Genomic DNA, 20,643 nt, shown 5'->3' on the forward strand with positions numbered 1-20,643 from the left:
GACATGCAGCACCAACCTTGATATGCTTCAAAATAAGCCTTATTCCCTGCTTGTATTCCTCTGCATCAGATGCTCCCCATTCCACAGCAGATTCCCGAGCTGGAGGTATAACATCTAATTAATAATGCTCAAAAACATGTTATCTTACAGATATGTTCGATATGACAAGCTAAGGTGACTATTTTGAATGGCTGGGATGATTTGTCGTCTATGGTGTAACCCCAGATAAATGAATCATTGAATGTATTTTGAAATGTACTGTGGGCTCACGTAAACAGCTGGTAAACAAGCAAAATTGAAGGCGAATTTTTATAAAGTCGCTGCTAAATACCGTAGGAGATGACAATCTAGCTTTTCAGTAGTGTCAGCGATTTCAAACCTCGAAAAAAAGTGAGTTTTTAAGACCTAAAATTTACTTTTCATAGCTTAAAAACTCAGAAAAAAAGGATATAAATTAGGCATCATAAGCTGATAGGTACTTAAAGAGGCGGGAAAACTCTGTTTTGCTAGGAAATGCATCATAACTGCCGATAGAAGAAAGCAAAAGATGTACAAAAGATGTTGTTTGTAGATCAAATCTCGCTTTTCCTTCTCATCGCCTTGAGCTCGGACAAGATTGTTTTGTGGTGTGTGAAGTTTACAAGCTACTATAAGTTGTAACTTGAATATAAGTAAATGGTAGTTTTTTTTTATTGTTTTTATCAATACACATAAATCATCAAAGAGAGCAGTCCATTAAGTATTTGTATTTTAGTAATGTTAACAGTTTAGTAAATCTCTGTCTGAATGGATTGGCGGCCAAACTTGGATGTTGAACCTACTCCATAATTTCTAAGTAATTATATATGATTTCGTCCTAGCTACCCAACAGCAAGTCATGGTGACATCTGAATAATCAACAAGATATTCCTCAAGCATAGACATATACAGTATTACTTTTTCCCCTGTGATTTTAAACAATAAACATTCCTTTATAAAGGAAACATGCCTTGTTGCTATCGAATTGGCTTATCTATGACTGAAGTGTATAGCTACCAGTCATATTTTATAAATTGCATTATAGAGTATACTTTTGAATTAACCAAAATGCTTTCTCTTTTATCCATTCAGTTCAAGACTTCTCATTCTTACAGTAAAAGCAGGGATGGATACAGGGAGGGTATCCATTGAGTGAAAACAGTAAATGTCATCCCTTGTCGCGTGTGAGTCCGTATGCCATCCCATCATCATCCCTTGTCGCGTGCGAGTTCGATGGCGCCCCACTTTTCGCTTGGAATCCAGAATTTCATAGAACCCGGTCACCAATACTTGCATGCGAGTCCGATGGCATACCCTCAACGCGATAACGATAGAATTCAGTCATCCCGGTTGTCTATAAGCCTGAATGGAATCCAGCCCTTTCCTTTCTTGTATACACATGTAAGCCAAATTGTGCACCTCGAGAAGCTAAAATTTCCCCGCAATAAAACTAAAACTTGGTTTTAAACAAAACAATAAAGCTTCTTTGCCGTTTATTACGATTTTCAATGTAAATTGTTCAATATAATTTATCTTGAATGGCGGCCATCTTGGATTTTTTAAATTTATGAAATCAAAGGATTCTTTGTACGGATTTACATGAAACGTTACAAATACTTAATATAAAAAGTATCAATCAATCAATTTAGAAAGTATAATTGAGAGGAAAGTCTATAAAAAAACAATTTCTTAGCTTACTATATGGATATCCGCTTAAATACTTGACATGCCAAAAAAAGGATGTGGGCGTGGCGTCCTAGCAAAAGCTGCCCTGTGTCTGCCAGTCGAACGTTTTGCATAGTTTCAGATTATTTCAAAAAAGGTTGTCAGTGCAAATGGCAAATGGCAAATAGTAAATGACAGTTCTAAGCCCGAATGGTGCTTCTGGGTACTAATCATTAGTAAAATTAAAGGTGTTAAATAAAGTCTTGCAATGTCAGAGACATACATTAGTGATCTGTAATGGATAATTGTTTGATTTATCCATATTCTTCAGTAATTAGTAGAAATTTAATGCGACCCATGGTTCCTTTCGGTCCTAGAACTGCCATTTGCCAATCGCCATTTGCCGTTTCGCACTGACAACGTTTTTTGAAATTTACGTATTTAGCGTATCTTTTGGTGATTATTATTATAATCTATTATCTCTGCGCACTCTGTAAATACCAGCAAAGGGCGTGTCCCGTATGGATAATGGAAAACACGTATCTCTTAATCAGGCTGCAAGGTGTTTAGGCCAGTATCATTTCATTAAATGTAATTTTCTATTGTTTGAGCAATAATAAATTACACCTCTATAAAACTGTAAGTATAAAAAATTGGGCGCGGCGTCCTATCACAAATTACTCGTGATGCCAAGATGTATAACCTTGCCAAATTTCATGCTTGTACTAAACAAATGAACAACTCCGCACCATTTTCCTGTACTAAAAAAACACAACCACAACCTTTTATGTCACATCAATTTTCATTAAAAAGTATGGAATCGACCACCAAGTTACACACTAAGCCCAAGAAAGCCAACGAAGCGAGAATTCACGATCCACTCTCTTATTTACAAAACCCAACATATGAACGTGCGAGCTTGCATGGTTTGAATTTGGTTGTCCGATTCCCGCCAAAAACATCATACACAGGGTTCCCAACACCGATGTAGAAAAAAGTGGAATCCTAAAATACGCCGGTGTTTTATAGAAAGCGCCTTTTCACATTTTTATAAGGTAAATTAAATATGAGATAAATATATTCGGGACTCAAAAGGGAGGCATTGGTTTAATTAATGTTTACGACGACGCATACTATTCCCCTCAAGCCCAATACATGGAAGGATTGAAATATACCTTAAAAAAATTTTGTACAACAAAGAATTGCTTTTCGTGAATATTTCACGGGTAACCCCAAGTATCTTATGAAAGCGGGGTCAGCTGCCTAAGCCTGATAACGGTATTGATCAACTATAAAATTTGGTAAAAAGATAACAAAGATAAATCTTGACAAATTGACTTTCTGTCAAAGTAGAAGAATATCCCCTGACCCGCCTACCACACCAAATTTTCTTCCTGCTCAGGTAAATATCAAAACACTTTATGGATTTTTGGTTAATTCTTGAACAGATGTACAAAAGCATTTTTGTTTTACACCTGTTGCAGCAACAAGAAAGTAGAAATAATGGTTTTACTACAATAAGTATTACTGAAGTGTCCTCTTACATTACCGCTTCGGTACTTTAGAGCAAAATTTTAAGTCGCACTTCGGTACTTTTGAGCAAAATTATAAGAAAAACAGACTGAAAACAGAAACCTCCTTGTCTGGGCTTCACCAAGTGATAAAGGAATTTTCTAGTGAATGGCCTCAAACTCTCCAATGTGGGCCATCTTTGCTACCCAACCTTATTCAAAAATTGTTTTCAGGCTTATTCTGGGTTCCTTGGACCTGGAAATGTTTTGTTTGGCTTCGGGGCAAAGAGACTTATAAAAAAACTGTTATGATTCTGGGGAAGGAGATTGCCCGCCTGTCTGTCAAGGTGTTTCCAAGTCTCCCACGATGCAGTGCAGGCATGCAAAATAGGCTAAACATGGTGACTCCCTTCTAATTTAGGTTCTAGCATTGATTATTGTGACTGATTGCTGTAAAATGGTGGGACCTGACGGAGAGCAATAAAGGTATCTATTTGTGACTTGATCTGTGTTTGATTGTCTCTATTTGTAGTTCGGGGTTTGTGTCTTTTTGGTAAGAAATGTTTCTGAGTTTAGGGGAATTCCCTTGAATTGCACTGCGCACCCCTTCTGCGCATAGTGGCGCGCGCTGTTTGTTCGAAATTTTCCGGTTTTAAGTGTGCGCGCGCCACAGTTGTACAAGAAAACACAGCAAAAGGCGCGCGTTTTTTACTTAAAGTCGCTTTGACAGAAAAACGTCGGTTAGCCGGTTACCCCCTTTTTTATTTGCTCAAATAGTTAAATATATACGGAAAAATGATATACTGAAAGAAGAAAAAAAGTTGGGTTGTAAAAGTTTTGTTATTTCTCTTAAAAGCCGTTAAAATACTTCAAAATGGCACTTTTTACCGTATGAATAGTGCGGAAAACAATGTCTTTTAGTGCGATCTCTTAAAATGTGATTTGTTTTGAACATTAGCTACTACGGTTTATTGTTTAGGAGATCGGATTTTGGCAGCTCGACAAACAGAACTTAATTTTCTAAAGACTATAGGCACTCTTTTTGAAAACTAAGAGTTGGGATTTTTCCTTGCGCGGTACCCGCATTTTTTATTACATTTTTTGAAAGCCCTTAACTTCAATATTGTTTATGCCAAGTTTAAAAAAAATCTGGGTTGTAGAACTATTTCAAGGGAATTACCTTAAGCATTTGTTTAGGAATTGGAATCAGAAATCAAGGTTGATATTTTGACAAAAGAGTCAATTCTATTACATGGCTTAGATGCGCTTTTAAAGGTCGTCTATGACTTGGAGGAATCCATGAGTATCCGGGTCTGGTGATATTTAGTTTGCATTTCTGACGTTTTGGAGTTGGGCCTATATTTTACAGGCGTCTCAGGGCGTAATAGTAATGAAAGACTTAAGGTGCATTCTTTCTTGACTGGGCTCGTAACGGTAATGGCCGTTATATTGGACTTTCTCCATTTGAAAAATGGGAGGGGCTTAGGCCCGGAAACACTGATCTCCGATAAAGATAAAGTCCTGGCGAGGTGGGCAGAACACTTTGAGAGTGTCCTAAATAGACCCTCGGCAATAAATGACGAAGCCATCAACAGACTACCTCAAGTTCCTGTCGACGAAACCATGGACGTTGTACCAACATTCGTGGAAATTCAGAAAGCAGTCAACCTTCTATCCAGTGGCAAAGCCCCAGGGTCAGACTCCATACCAGCGGAAGTCTACAAAGAGGGAGGTGCGGCTCTGACGGAGAAACTTTACCAGCTTTTTCAGCTCATCTGGAATCACGAGGCAGTGCCTCAGGACTTTAAGGATGCCTCCATTATACATCTCTACAAACGCAAAGGAAACCGCCGTATCTGCGATAATCATCGAGGAATCTCCCTGCTGTCCATCGCTGGCAAAATTCTGGCCAGAGTCTTACTCAATCGTCTCATTGTACATCTCGAGCAAGGCCTCCTACCTGAAAGTCAATGTGGTTTCCGGAAGGAGCGCGGGACAACTGACATGATATTTGCTGCAAGGCAACTTCAGGAGAAGTGTCAAGAACAAAATGTCGACCTGTATTCCACCTACGTCGACCTGACAAAAGCGTTTGATACTGTCAGTAGAGAGGGCCTCTGGAAAATAATGGCGAAGTTTGGCTGTCCCAGCAAATTCATAAACATCGTACGCCAATTACATGACGGCATGCTTGCGAGCGTCCATGACAACGGAGAGACCTCTCATTCTTTCCCTGTCTCAAACGGAGTTAAACAAGGATGCGTCCTTGCCCCTACTCTATTCAGTCTGATGTTCTCAGCCATGCTGACTGACGCTTTTAAAGATGATGAGGTAGGCATCGGCATCAAGTATCGTTTCGATGGCTCTGTGTTCAATCTCAGGAGGCTTCAGGCGAAATCCAAGATCTCGGCTGATACTGTAAACGACCTCTTATTCGCTGACGATTGTGCCCTCAATGCTACCTCTCAAGCAGACCTGCAACACAGCGTAGATCTGTTTTCTAGTGCCTGTAACAACTTCGGCCTCAAAATAAACACCAAAAAGACGGAGGCTATGCATCAGCCAGCGCCTGGAAAGCCCTACACTGAACCTAACATCATCATCAATGGTCAAAAACTCAATGCTGTTGACAAATTTACCTACCTTGGCAGTACTCTCTCCAGAAACGTTGTCCTCGATGACGAAGTTACCAACAGACTAGCCAGAGCAAGCGCCGCATTTGGAAGGCTTCGTAAGAACGTTTGGAAAAGGAGAGGGATAAGAACAGATACAAAGATCAAAGTGTATCGTGCCGTTGTGCTGCCTACGCTACTTTACGGGTCTGAAACCTGGACTATCTACAAGCGCCATGCGATGAAGCTTAACCATTTCCACACTACCTGTCTGAGGAAAATTCTCAATGTTCGCTGGCAAGAAAAGATCCCGGATACTGAGGTCCTTGCACGTGCAGGTCTGCCCAGCATTCACACCATCCTGAAACAGTCTCAGCTTCGCTGGGCGGGGCACGTAGCTCGTATGCCTGATGAACGGCTTCCTAAGAAACTTCTGTTTGGTGAGCTTCAGCACGGAAAACGCTGCAAAGGTGGCCAGAAGAAGAGATTTAAAGACACCCTAAAACTCTCGCTGAAAGCATTCAACATCGATCACACCTCGTGGGAGCTTCTGGCACAAAACCGTCAAGGTTGGCGCCGTGTCATTCGCAACGGTGCTGCGGCATGCGAGGCAAATTGGACAGCTGCCGCAGAGGAGCGTAGAGCCGCCAGAAAGTCTCAAGATCCCAAAGCTGCAACAATACCATGCCCTCAGTGCTCCAGGCTTTTCCGTGCACAGATTGGCCTTACTAGCCATCTGCGCACCCACAAGCGTCCTTAGTCCCGCTCAGGATGACGGTGAAAATGAAAAATTGAACACGATGGTCCTCGTCGTAGCAACGGACAAACAACAACCGCGCCTTCGTTTTTTTAAAAAAATAGCAAAAGGCAATCTTACTAGGTTTGACTGTTATTTAAAAAACTGAAACAAAGAAAAAGTCTACTCACAATCTCCCTGTGTTGAAAAAGAATCCAACATTTCATCTGTCGCAGAGCAAATCAGCTTATCACCAAGCCATGGGTTTACAACCAGCGCACTGTCACCCCTACAACCATATATCATATCCATGAGTCTACAGTGTAATGCTGTACAGAGTGGTGTGGAGACAGGCATGGGATTAAGTGTCAATACTGTAAATAGTGAAAAATACTTATCAATACCATGTGTTTATTGTAGCCCAATAATGTTTTTTCTTCTGTAGAGCACATTGCACAATAGCAACCACTTAGTCCAAACAATAACATGTAACACAAAGTTCCTTGCTTGCCTCATGCTAGTAATGCCTGTCAGGCTCTCTGTGAGAGTGATCATGATTACTGGCCCAACCAACAGTAAAACATAACGGAAACAATCATGTTTTAAAGATTCTCAATGTAACTGTGTAATTTATGTTCCCCTGCCCTTTTTTTAATCAAAGACCTGTGGTACCATGGGAGTGTTAGGGAGGGAGAGGGGGAGTGGAAGGGAACGATGGGGGTAGGTGGCAAATCAATATGGCTGAGAGGAGTTAAAAGGATGGAGAAAAAAAATAGAGAGGAGGTGGACAACTCACATTGCTACAGCAACCAAGCTGCACTGTGGGTTAGGGTTCCAATCGATGGACTGGATTGAGCTGTCTACTGTTACTGTCTTTGTACATCGACCAGTGGCAACCTCCCAGAACTTGACAGACTTATCATCACTTCCTGCAAGAGTTCACTTTATTATAGTGCAACCAGTAAGGCCTACAGGCGTTCTTTTCATCTGTCATTCTTAATGGAAATGCATGCCAATGAAGTCAATTTCATTTTCATTTGCACACATTTTTTAATGGGTACACACAAGAACAGGGTTTGCTTTTGTAACCAGTCGTCAGCCAAGCTTATGGATGTCCTTTTGAAATGAGGAAAGAGCGTGGTGACATTAAAATTATTGCTTCAATTATATATTCATATAATGAAGTCTAGGGACTTCATAAGCACTTAGCTAGGTGCATATTTTTTTTTTAACTTCTTATGGAACTGTCAAGGAAGAACAGACAATGCTGTTAACACTTCTAAATGGAAGGGCACATGCATACGCAAATATGAATATGAAAACAAATATACCCAAATAGCCCCAAATTACTGTAAGCAAAGTTTGGGTGGCAGTATTAAACCTGAAAGCGGCCAGGATCAAATATTCGACAACGCATTTATGTAATAGGAATTAAATCTGTAGAAGTCGTGCTGTTATACTAATGTAGTCATTTATTTATTGTAAGGCACTGCTATAAGTAATCCAGATCTAACCTGTAGCAAGCCACTGTCCAGTTGGGTCTACTGTGACACACCGCACCATTCCACTATGACCTTCATAAACCTATCAAACATTGGGAAATATCACGGGAGAGCCAGGCCTTACCTTAAACATACCCTGCCATCATGGGTCCCCATTTCTATGGACACCAAGTTATTACAGACATTCACTATTATGGCACCCTGCTATTATTGAATACCCCACTTTTATAGCACCCCACTTTTATGGACAATACTATACAAGGAACAATGTTACTGTCAAATTTCCAGTAAGACTTGACAACAAGTCCACACTCTTCTGTTTCATGTACTCAAATGAAACTTTAAAAAATCACCAAAAGCAGGGGAGTGCCCATCAGGTTGTCTTTTTTGGCCCTCCTTTGTAAAAGTGGCTCAAACTTACTAGAGCCTCTGTTGTTGGGAACGGCTGCAGATCCTTGGGTTTGGGTAGCTTTGGGAGAAGCTCTTCTGGATTAATTTGCACCTGGGGAGAAATGGACAAAAAAACAGAGATAAAGAGATATTAGATGCACTTCTGTTCCCTATAACCTAATTGATTTATATAACCTAATTGATTTATATAACCTAATTGATTTATATAACCTAATTGATTTATATAACCTAATTGATTTATATAATCAATTGCTGTACACAGACTTTGAAAATTAAATGACTATTTAACCTTTTTCATTTAACAATTTTGACTTTGTTGTCAAAAATAATGAAACATGATAGTCAAAGGAAATTGATTTTTTAAATGTCACACAGGAAAATAACGCAATAGAGGATAACTTTATCTTGGATAACCTTATATCTTATTTTAGTAAGTCGCCAACCTTCCTGAAGTTAATAAACAGTTAAAAGCATGAGCATGCTTTGTTTAGTTAACCAACTGTGAAAGGGTTTTGTTTTGGGTAAATGATTTATCTTGACAGAGTAACTTAAACCGTTCGGCGAAGGTTCCTCTGAAATGGGGGTAGTAGAGAATGGGAAAATAACCCTTGACACAGTGGAAAAGTGGGAGTGGCGCGTCCAAGTTAGTGTGTGACACCGGTAGCCGTAGCAACATTGTTAACATTACGTAAGTCACGGTAGCCCAAGGGTAGCAAACCGACACACCCATGGAGGGGTAGTTCGTTTCTCGGACGCCCATTGGCTAAGCTTATCATGGCTGTCAGTGTCGGACTACCAAAGGGATGCGGCCATAGGAGCATAAATAAGGGTGTGGACCGGAGCCCCATTTCACTTGTGAGCAGAGCTTGTAACGATTGACAATAAAAGCCCACTACAGTTTCAAGTCGTCTTGTTACATAAATCATACTTCGTCACTTTTCTAAGGTTACGGTTCACCTCCACGAATGTGTCATGTTATAAAACCCACATGCATGATTTTTGGTAATAAAAAATGTACATGCTTAGATTTGTAATATTATCAAGCATCTAGCCATGGCTTTTTCTTTTCTATAGGGAATTATTTTAGTTAGGGGCTGGAATATGCAAAGCCATAACTGTTGTCTTTAGCAAAAATGTTAGAACAACAACCATGTTCCTAGAACACAGTAGGTCTGACTTTAATCAGCACTTGTCAATCTTTAAAGGATATAGTTTTAGTTTCCTTGTAATACGCCTCTAAAGGTCATGAGGCCCCCTATTAATTCATTAATTTCCAACACTTTTGCACCTAAAAACATCTTGTGTATCAGTCAAATCCATGTACCCAGATAATGACCTAAACAAATGAATAATGCAGATGAAACATTTTCGATATTTCTTGAGTGTGAACGAAAGAGTAACCTTAATCCTAAAGCCCCTTGCAAACTGCGCCAGCAGCTGCGATGCTGGCGAGACATTGCCCTGCAATGTTGGCGCAGTTTGAACTCAGTGTTGGGAGGTGCTGGCTGGTGCTGGCGGGTGTTAGCGAAATTTTGATTGAGTTCAAACTTTTGGCAAGCACTTTGCCAGCATCTCCTTTGTCTCGTGATTATTCGAGCATATCACAGCTTTGTTGGCGCAGTTTGCACACAAACCCAGCAATGCTGGTCTTTTTAAGAATAACAAACGTTACCACATCTACTGTATAATAAAAAAAATACAAATTTTTAGTCGTGAATACAATATATGTCTGAAATAGATCATACAGAACACAATCCCACGTGCTATTTTTTAATTATCAGAATAAATTCATTGTTTTTTTTATCGTCCTCTCATCACTCATTGCAGTAAAAAAGGATGACTGCTACAACATCGGGGGACAAATACATAGACCCGAGTTCAACCGGAATCCAGCGGGATCTTGGGTTGAAAACACAAGTAAAATGATGGTGTCTTGGGTTGCCTCATGTCCCGTTATGCATCAAACGCAATAAGTAATAAGTTTGAACTTTTTACCAACATGCTGGCCATGTGTTGGGGCAGTTTGCACACCGGCCTAAGTCTGGCCTAGCACTCGGCCAGCATAACTAGGCCAGCAATGCTGGTGGGTGATGGCGCAGTTTGCACAGGGCTCAATCTGTGTTTAGACACAATGTTGTAATAATCATCGCTATTGATAAATGACACTAACCCTCATTTTCCTTTGTCGTGGACACAGATATAAATCCAGACAGCGCTCAAATCTCTCCTGGATAAACTTATTGTAAGCTGGAACAAGGCGAAGACTTGAGTATCTGAAAATGGTGTTAACAAAGTTTCAAGCTTATATTCATTGCAAAACACAAGATAAATGTAATCTGTGCTTCCTTTATCTATTAAATTGTTACATTCATTGAGATTTAAAACCCTTTTACAATAAAATAATTTAACTGTCAAATTGCTCATTTAACCTGATAAAAACATTACAGACTTTGCAAGAGAGGCAAGTATAAGGCATCCTCAGGATGGGGAACATGGGCAAAGAGCACTATGGAAGGGAGAGTGACAAAAAGAAAGAGGAATGGGAATCGAATGGGAATCTGCTATTTAAAAACAAACTAATATATATATATATATATATATATATATAAGAAAGACAACCACCTCCGTAAAATCTTCAACAGAAACACCATCAAAATCAGTTACAGCTGCATGAACAACACCAAACAGATCATCGACAACCACAACAAGCGCATCATCACCGCATCGTCGGCTACCGAGATCACCAGCTCCGCCCCTACCACTACCAACAACAAGACATGCAACTGCCGACAGAAAGACACCTGCCCTCTAGACGGAAACTGCCTACAGACATCTGTTATCTACCAAGCTACCGTAACTCGAAAAGACAACAACACCTCGGAAACATACGTCGGGCTCACTGAAAACAGCTTCAAGACCAGGTACAGAAACCACACCGCATCATTCCGACACGCCAAACACAGAAACTCCACCGAACTCAGCAAACACGTCTGGACTCTCAAGGACAACATGATTGAGTACTTTATTTCATGGCGCATTCTTTCTTCCCACTCCGCCTACAACAGTACCACTAAGCGTTGCAACCTCTGCCTCAAGGAAAAGCTGACGATCATCTGCCAACCCAAACTATCAACTCTAAATAAACGCAATGAACTCGTGTCCTCGTGCCGCCACAGAAACAAAGCCCTACTACGAAACAATTAGAACTGTTAATCCCGTCACCGTTAAATTTTCGCGCTATCAATTTTTCACACGTTCCGCACTGTTAGTTTTCGCCCCGCATATTTAATGTAACTCGCTATTGTTCCTCTTACCGCCTTAGCTAAAACTATCAGTCTATTATTATGTAAATTTCAATGTTAATAGTATATATACGATGGTAGGAATATTCTCATTAAATCCCCTGATGAGTGGGCAACCACGAAACAGACCTGTAGGGAAACCTATGTAGTTTGTATTTTTCTCAAACTAACACTATACACCGCTCTACTTTCGAGTATTGAGCACTTTCTATGAAAGCCTTCAACCATCATTTTATATATATATATATTAGTTTATTATTAGTTTATTATTTTAGTATATACATATATACATATACAGTATATATATATATATATCTATCCTCTATCTACTTCAGTTCAGTCTGCCCTGAAGAAGTCTTATTAAAGACGAAAATTTGGCAGAGAAAATTATTTTTGCTCACTTCTTTGGTAAAAAGTTTCTTGGTCGATCCTCAGGGTCCATTGCTTCCCAGGCATCTATCTAAAAAGAAATGGAACAAGCTAGCTGAATAAAGTGTATTATTATCCAACAAAAACATAAAAGCGTGAGACAAGGCTTAGTAAGTCTATATTGCGTTTAGATATACAGCTGTATTTTGTCCTTTTCTGTCCCGGTTTGATGTTTTTCTGTTTTTATATTTTATCAAATAGCATATTGCTTTGCTCGTTTGAAATTTTCTAGTGTCACTCAGACCTGTGTGTGTGTGTGCATATAAGTATAGTTATTCCCAAGTCCCTGTTATTTTTGTCTTGTATTTCAACAAGTTTTTTTCGTTAAATTGTTCTGTACTTTCTACTACTACTTTGATTGCTCTTTTACTATAAGCTCATGATTTCTGTCTTGTCTAGCTTTGTATGATGGCAAATAAAACATAAAATCATTGTTATTTTTAGCTGTTGATTTGTAGGTACTGGTAACATTGCCATCACAAACATATATTTCAAATTTGATCCATGATGTCCATGACTTGATAAGGGCCTTGCATTTTGATTATATTGTTTAATCATCCTATACTAAAATGTACAATGAGATAAAAGTAGTGTAGATAATCAATCAGTGTAATGTAACATCTTCTGTGCATCGGAGGGCATTACACACGATTCATATTTGCCTTATATATAATTAAGAGCATGTTAAAAAATACCTCTTCTTGAGTTGGCAGGTACTCTGGTGGAGGGTTGTAAGACTCGTCATGCCCTGTAGTAAAGGGTTTAATAAGGCAGGGTTAGGGGAGTTACCATGGGTTAAGGGGTGCTACCATGGTGTAATGGGTGTTACCATGGGTTAAGGGGTGTTACCATGAGTTAAGGGGTGTTACCATGGTGTATGGGGTGTTACTATGGGGTAAGGGGTGTTACCATAGGGTAAGGGGTGTTACCATGGGTTAAGGGGTGTTACCATGGGTTAAGGGGTGTTACCATGGGGTAAGGGGAGTTACCATGGGTTAAGGGGTGTTACCATGGGGTAAGGGGTATTGCCATGGGGTAAGGGGTGTTACCATGGGGTAAGGGGTGTTAAAATGGGGTAAGGGGTGTTACCATGGGGTAAGGGGTATTGCCATGGGTTAAGGGGTGTTACCATGGGGTAAGGGGTGTTACCATGGGTTAAGGGGTGTTACCATAGGGTAAGGGGAGTTACCATGGGTTAAGGGGTGTTACTATGGGGTAAGGGGTGTTACCATGGGGTAAGGGGTGTTACCATGGGGTAAGGGGAGTTACCATGGGTTAAGGGGTGTTACCATGGGTTAAGGGGTGTTACCATGGGGTAAGGGGTATTGCCATGGGGTAAGGGGTGTTACCATGGGGTAAGGGGTATTGCCATGGGGTAAGGGGTGTTACCATGGGGGTAAGGGGTGTTACCATAGGGTAAGGGGAGTTACCATGGGTTAAGGGGTGTTACTATGGGGTAAGGGGTGTTACCATGGGGGTAAGGGGTGTTACCATGGGGTAAGGGGTGTTACCATAGGGTAAGGGGAGTTACCATGGGTTAAGGGGTGTTACCATGGGTGAAGGGGTGTTACCCTGGGGTAAGGGGTATTGCCATGGGGTAAGGGGTGTTACCATGGGGTAAGGGGTATTGCCATGGGGTAAGGGGTGTTACCATGGGGTAAGGGGTGTTACCATAGGGTAAGGGGAGTTACCATGGGTTAAGGGGTGTTACCATGGGGTAAGGGGTATTGCCATGGGGTAAGGGGTGTTACCATGGGGTAAGGAGTGTTATCATGGGGTAAGAGGTGAAGAACAAGGAATAATTTATTCACAGTAGCATCATATACCAGAAAATTAAATATTAATAAAACTGACCAGGTAATTTCATTTTTGGTGCTGGAATGTGCATTGTGTGTCGTTGCTTTGGCTGCAAGGCAAACAAGACAAAATTGTGAGCACAGTAAATAAAAAAGCCATCATAATGTAATGAAATCAACATCACCAAAATCTTTGTCATCATAATTTGATGAGGCCAATGACAATTATACAAGCTAGCTACTTAAAGTGAACTGAAGCTTGTATAAATAAATGCTACAAAAACAGCATTTTAAGCTACTCTACAAAATAAATTAAAGTCAATAGAAATGAATATTATACTTACTGCATCATCAGCCTTGTCCCATAGCATGTAATATCTTGGTTTGTCTCCCTCGGTCTTCTTGGGTTTAATCCAGCCATTTCTGATAGCACGCACAATTTTCATAACCTGTACAAACCCGAGACATGTTATGATATGGGTTAGCTACAGTGTTTAGTCACGCCTTCTGGAATTACGCGCTTGTGCGGAAGCGCGTAATTTGGCTTTTTCCGCGTAAATCCACAAATTTTCGCATAATTCCGCGTAATTTGGCTAAATTTTGAAAGACAAAATATTTAAGTGCACAGCTGATGTGTTCTTTTAGGGTTCTTACCTCTATTTCTCGTTAAAAAAGAGATATTCTTAGTAAGAGTGCGATATTTTGAACTGAATTTCTAAACAAATAAAATGACTAGGCGTTCTTTGCTAAACCGCGAAGGCCTAGGACTAATAATAAAATAAAAATTAACCTTTTCAAGTTATTTTGTGCTTTCCTTCAGTACAAAATGTAGTTTGGGCGTAACAGTTGATATTCCGTGTACTTAAACACGTAATTCAGTAAAGAATCCCGCAAAATTTTGATTTTTTAAGAAAAATGTATTGCAAAATCCCGCGTTATTTAGCGCGTAATGATTGATTTTCCACGTAATTTAGCGCGTAATTTAGCAAAGAATCCCGCGTAATTTTGAGGTTTTTTTCGCGTAATTCCAGAAGCCTTGTTTAGTGGAATTATACTGTATTAATATTTCTTCATTAAAAACATTCATAATAGTCAATCTTGATAATGTAAATAAAACAAAACAAATTTACCCGTTTGTGTTCCCACTTGGAGGGGATGAAGCGACTCTTGGGTTCTGGTGGCTCGCTGACTGGATGGATCATCTTCATATTGGTGAAAAAGTCAACATAGGGCTGAGAGAAAAAAAGGCAAAAGATTCTCAGCTATTCTAAGAAAAAAGCCAAATGGAAACATCATAAATGGCCATATCATAATTTCTACAAGATTAAGTAGTCTGAAACAGACTATGCTTTGCAGGCTAAAACAACAGCATAATCCTAGCACTCCCAAATGAAAATGCTTTGCAAAAAGTAAATAATGTAAATTAGCTCTAGCAGGAGAGAAAGGCAATTTAAATTCTTAGCAATTGCTAATTTTTTTTTTTTCAGCCTTCCTCGGAAAAAAATGCAAAATAAAGATTTTATTAGGCAAAGTTATGCAAGCTATTAGTATCTGATTTAAAACAAATAATGTACCCTGCACCCAAAAATTTCCACCAGTTTGAATTTTTTTTGTGGCATACCTCATAGGGGTCAAACCCTGATTCTGGGAATTGGGCATTTTGTATTCTATCAATTATTGCCAGCTCTTCATCTGTGAGGACAACTTCTCTCATTGTCGCTTTATCACGAACAGTTCTCCTGATAAGATGAGAGGATACATACATTCCGAATGCAAACCTCTATATACAGTATCTCTATATTTTACATTCAGATGTACTGTATACAAAACTCACTTTGCACATACACCTATTTCACAAATGGTTGTCAGTGCAAAGGCTGAATAGCAAATGGTGAGTGGCAGTTCTAAGCCCAAAAGGTGCTTATGGGTACTAAAAGTAGTAAAAATAAAGGTGCTAAATAAAGTCCGGCAATGTCAATTGTATGATTTATCCATATTCTCTAGCATTTGGTAGAAATTCAATGAGACCCATGTTTCCTCTCTATCAAACTGTCATTCGCCATACGCCATTTGCTGTTTCTAATGGACAACCTTTTTTGAAATAGGTGTATGTCAACCATGACAACCATGTTATCTACACCCACAAGTAATCTGGTTCACCAAAAACTGGTATATTACCCCTCCCTATAAAGCCAAAAACTGGTAGTTGACTCTTAAATGAAGAAGTCTTGTTAAAAAGATAATTTGGCAGATTCGACTACCAGTTTTTAGAAAACTATATTCAATACTCTGGTTTATGAACATGACTATTGGGTATTTTGATTAAATTGTTTTGGTTTTACCATTAATCTGGGTTATCTACAGTATACCAACCAGTAATCTGGGTAATCCATACCTACCAGTTATCTTGGTTATCTATACCTACCAGTAATCTGGGTTATCTATACCTACCAGTAATCTGGATTATCTATACCTACCAGTAATCTGGGTTATCCATCTTTGAGAGGAAATCATCAAGCTGCAAATACATACAGAAAAGATTACAATTGTTAACATAATCTTTCACGATACTATAATGTACTGTAGCTACTTCAGACAATGGTCCCAATGAGCAATACAAGATATGATGCAATTCACGTGCAGCTGACACAATAGAGACATGCACACTCATTGTGTAATATGACTACTGAAAAGAGGAAAGTACCCATGCCAGCATCCCCAAGCAACAGGGACTCTGCCTTGACACCTTACACAAACTAGGATTTACAGTAGCCAATTTAGACAGCCAGGTTTTCTCAGGCCTAAAAACCCATACTGATCTGACCCTGGGATAAGCCAGGGTGCTCATGAGGGGTGCTCACAACAGTGTGCTGACGACAGGGTGCTCGTGACAAGGTGCTGACGACAGGGTGCTCTGACAAGGTACTGACAACAGGGTGCTGTGACAAGGTGCTGACAACAGGGTGCTCATGACAAGGTGCTGACAACAGGGTGCTCATGACAAGGTACTGACAACAGGGTGCTCATGACAAGGTACTGACAATAGGGTGCTCATGACAAGGTGCTGACAACAGGGTGCTGTGACAAGGTACTGACAACAGGGTGCTGTGACAAGGTGCTGACAACAGGGTGCTCATGACAAGGTGCTGACAACAGGGTGCTCATGACAAGGTGCTGACAACAGGGTGCTGACAACAGGGTGCTCATGAGAAGGTGCTGACAACAGGGTGCTAATGACAAGGTACTGACGACAGGGTGCTCTGACAAGGTGCTGACAACAGGGTACTCATGAGAAGGTGCTGACAACAGGGTGCTCATGACAAGGTACTTACGACAGGGTGCTCATGACAAGGTACTGACAACAGGGTGCTGTGACAAGGTACTGACAACAGGGTGCTCATGACAAGGTGCTGACAACAGGGTACTCATGACAAGGTACTGACAACAGGGTGCTGTGACAAGGTACTGACAACAGGGTGCTCATGATAAGGTACTGACGACAGGGTGCTCTGACAAGGTACTGACAACAGGGTGCTGTGACAAGGTACTGACGACAGGGTGCTGTGACAAGGTACTGACGACAGGGTGCTCATGACAAGGTACTGACAACAGGGTGCTGTGACAAGGTACTGACGACAGGGAGCTGTGACAAGGTACTGACAACAGGGTGCTCTGACAAGTTACTGACAACAGGGTGCTGTGACAAGGTGCTGACAACAGGGTGCTCATGACAAGGTGCTGACAACAGGGTGCTCATGACAAGGTGCTGACAACAGGGTGCTCATGACAAGGTGCTGACAACAGGGTGCTCATGACAAGGTGCTGACAACAGGGTGCTCATGATAAGGTACTGACGACAGGGTGCTCATGACAAGGTGCTGACAACAGGGTGCTCATGATAAGGTACTGACGACAGGGTGCTCATGACAAGGTACTGACGACAGGGTGCTCATGACAAGGTGCTGACAACAGGGTGCTCATGACAAGGTGCTGACAACAGGGTGCTGTGACAAGGTGCTGACAACAGGGTGCTCTGACAAGGTACTGACAACAGGGTGCTGTGACAAGGTACTGACGACAGGGTGCTGTGACAAGGTACTGACGACAGGGTGCTCATGACAAGGTACTGACAACAGGGTGCTGTGACAAGGTACTGACGACAGGGTGCTGTGACAAGGTACTGACAACAGGGTGCTCATGACAAGGTACTGACAACAGGGTGCTCATGACAAGGTACTGACAATAGGGTGCTGTGACAAGGTACTGACAACAGGGTGCTGTGACAAGGTGCTGACAACAGGGTGCTCATGACAAGGTGCTGACAACAGGGTGCTCATGACAAGGTGCTGACAACAGGGTGCTCATGAGAAGGTGCTGACAACAGGGTGCTCATGACAAGGTACTGACGAAAGGGTGCTCTGACAAGGTGCTGACAACAGGGTGCTCATGACAAGGTACTGACAACAGGGTGCTGTGACAAGGTACTGACAACAGGGTGCTCATGACAAGGTGCTGACAACAGGGTACTCATGACAAGGTACTGACAACAGGGTGCTGTGACAAGGTACTGACAACAGGGTGCTCATGATAAGGTACTGACGACAGGGTGCTCATGACAAGGTGCTGACAACAGGGTGCTGTGACAAGGTACTGACAACAGGGTGCTGTGACAAGGTACTGACGACAGGGTGCTCATGACAAGGTACTGACAACAGGGTGCTCATGACAAGGTACTGACAACAGGGTGCTCATGACAAGGTACTGACAATAGGGTGCTCATGACAAGGTGCTGACAACAGGGTGCTGTGACAAGGTACTGACAACAGGGTGCTGTGACAAGGTGCTGACAACAGGGTGCTCATGACAAGGTGCTGACAACAGGGTGCTCATGACAAGGTGCTGACAACAGGGTGCTGACAACAGGGTGCTCATGAGAAGGTGCTGACAACAGGGTGCTAATGACAAGGTACTGACGACAGGGTGCTCTGACAAGGTGCTGACAACAGGGTACTCATGAGAAGGTGCTGACAACAGGGTGCTCATGACAAGGTACTTACGACAGGGTGCTCATGACAAGGTACTGACAACAGGGTGCTGTGACAAGGTACTGACAACAGGGTGCTCATGACAAGGTGCTGACAACAGGGTACTCATGACAAGGTACTGACAACAGGGTGCTGTGACAAGGTACTGACAACAGGGTGCTCATGATAAGGTACTGACGACAGGGTGCTCTGACAAGGTACTGACAACAGGGTGCTGTGACAAGGTACTGACGACAGGGTGCTGTGACAAGGTACTGACGACAGGGTGCTCATGACAAGGTACTGACAACAGGGTGCTGTGACAAGGTACTGACGACAGGGAGCTGTGACAAGGTACTGACAACAGGGTGCTCTGACAAGTTACTGACAACAGGGTGCTGTGACAAGGTGCTGACAACAGGGTGCTCATGACAAGGTGCTGACAACAGGGTGCTCATGACAAGGTGCTGACAACAGGGTGCTCATGACAAGGTGCTGACAACAGGGTGCTCATGACAAGGTGCTGACAACAGGGTGCTCATGATAAGGTACTGACGACAGGGTGCTCATGACAAGGTGCTGACAACAGGGTGCTCATGATAAGGTACTGACGACAGGGTGCTCATGACAAGGTACTGACGACAGGGTGCTCATGACAAGGTGCTGACAACAGGGTGCTCATGACAAGGTGCTGACAACAGGGTGCTGTGACAAGGTGCTGACAACAGGGTGCTCTGACAAGGTACTGACAACAGGGTGCTGTGACAAGGTACTGACGACAGGGTGCTGTGACAAGGTACTGACGACAGGGTGCTCATGACAAGGTACTGACAACAGGGTGCTGTGACAAGGTACTGACGACAGGGTGCTGTGACAAGGTACTGACAACAGGGTGCTCATGACAAGGTACTGACAACAGGGTGCTCATGACAAGGTACTGACAATAGGGTGCTGTGACAAGGTACTGACAACAGGGTGCTGTGACAAGGTGCTGACAACAGGGTGCTCATGACAAGGTGCTGACAACAGGGTGCTCATGACAAGGTGCTGACAACAGGGTGCTCATGAGAAGGTGCTGACAACAGGGTGCTCATGACAAGGTACTGACGAAAGGGTGCTCTGACAAGGTGCTGACAACAGGGTGCTCATGACAAGGTACTGACAACAGGGTGCTGTGACAAGGTACTGACAACAGGGTGCTCATGACAAGGTGCTGACAACAGGGTACTCATGACAAGGTACTGACAACAGGGTGCTGTGACAAGGTACTGACAACAGGGTGCTCATGATAAGGTACTGACGACAGGGTGCTCATGACAAGGTGCTGACAACAGGGTGCTGTGACAAGGTACTGACAACAGGGTGCTCATGATAAGGTACTGACGACAGGGTGCTCATGACAAGGTGCTGACAACAGGGTGCTCATGACAAGGTGCTGACAACAGGGTGCTGTGACAAGGTGCTGACAACAGGGTGCTCTGACAAGGTGCTGACAACAGGGTGCTCATGACAAGGTGCTGACAACAGGGTGCTCATGACAAGGTGCTGACAACAGGGTGCTCATGACAAGGTGCTGACAACAGGGTGCTCATGACAAGGTGCTGACAACAGGGTGCTCATGACAAGGTGCTGACAAC

General features: G+C 42.0%; 1 protein-coding gene and 1 long non-coding RNA gene across 3 annotated transcripts in view; both read right to left on the reverse strand.

The window, feature by feature from the left end:
• Positions 1–20,643, reverse strand: part of LOC5510866 (ribosome biogenesis protein bop1-B) — a 50,325-nt gene that overhangs the window by 14,745 nt on the left and 14,937 nt on the right. For both annotated transcript variants that reach the window (XM_048720795.1, XM_048720794.1), the window contains exons 5-17: positions 16,460–16,500; positions 15,604–15,721; positions 15,113–15,214; positions 14,327–14,431; positions 14,041–14,092; positions 12,882–12,934; positions 12,159–12,217; positions 10,626–10,728; positions 8,466–8,546; positions 8,057–8,126; positions 7,339–7,471; positions 6,734–6,831; positions 17–99 (exon numbers count right to left, since the gene is read on the reverse strand). In XM_048720795.1, coding sequence (XP_048576752.1) covers positions 17–99; positions 6,734–6,831; positions 7,339–7,471; positions 8,057–8,126; positions 8,466–8,546; positions 10,626–10,728; positions 12,159–12,217; positions 12,882–12,934; positions 14,041–14,092; positions 14,327–14,431; positions 15,113–15,214; positions 15,604–15,721; positions 16,460–16,500 — 1,098 coding nt within the window. The remainder of the gene's footprint in view (positions 1–16; positions 100–6,733; positions 6,832–7,338; positions 7,472–8,056; positions 8,127–8,465; positions 8,547–10,625; positions 10,729–12,158; positions 12,218–12,881; positions 12,935–14,040; positions 14,093–14,326; positions 14,432–15,112; positions 15,215–15,603; positions 15,722–16,459; positions 16,501–20,643) is intronic.
• Positions 5,631–6,714, reverse strand: LOC125559025. The gene is made up of 2 exons (XR_007306271.1): positions 5,838–6,714; positions 5,631–5,669 (listed from the first exon to the last, which is right to left on the reverse strand). It is a non-coding gene; the product is annotated as an uncharacterized LOC125559025 (long non-coding RNA).

This window comes from Nematostella vectensis, chromosome 13 (assembly GCF_932526225.1).
Source record: "Nematostella vectensis chromosome 13, jaNemVect1.1, whole genome shotgun sequence".
NCBI classification, from domain to species: Eukaryota; Metazoa; Cnidaria; class Anthozoa; order Actiniaria; family Edwardsiidae; genus Nematostella; species Nematostella vectensis.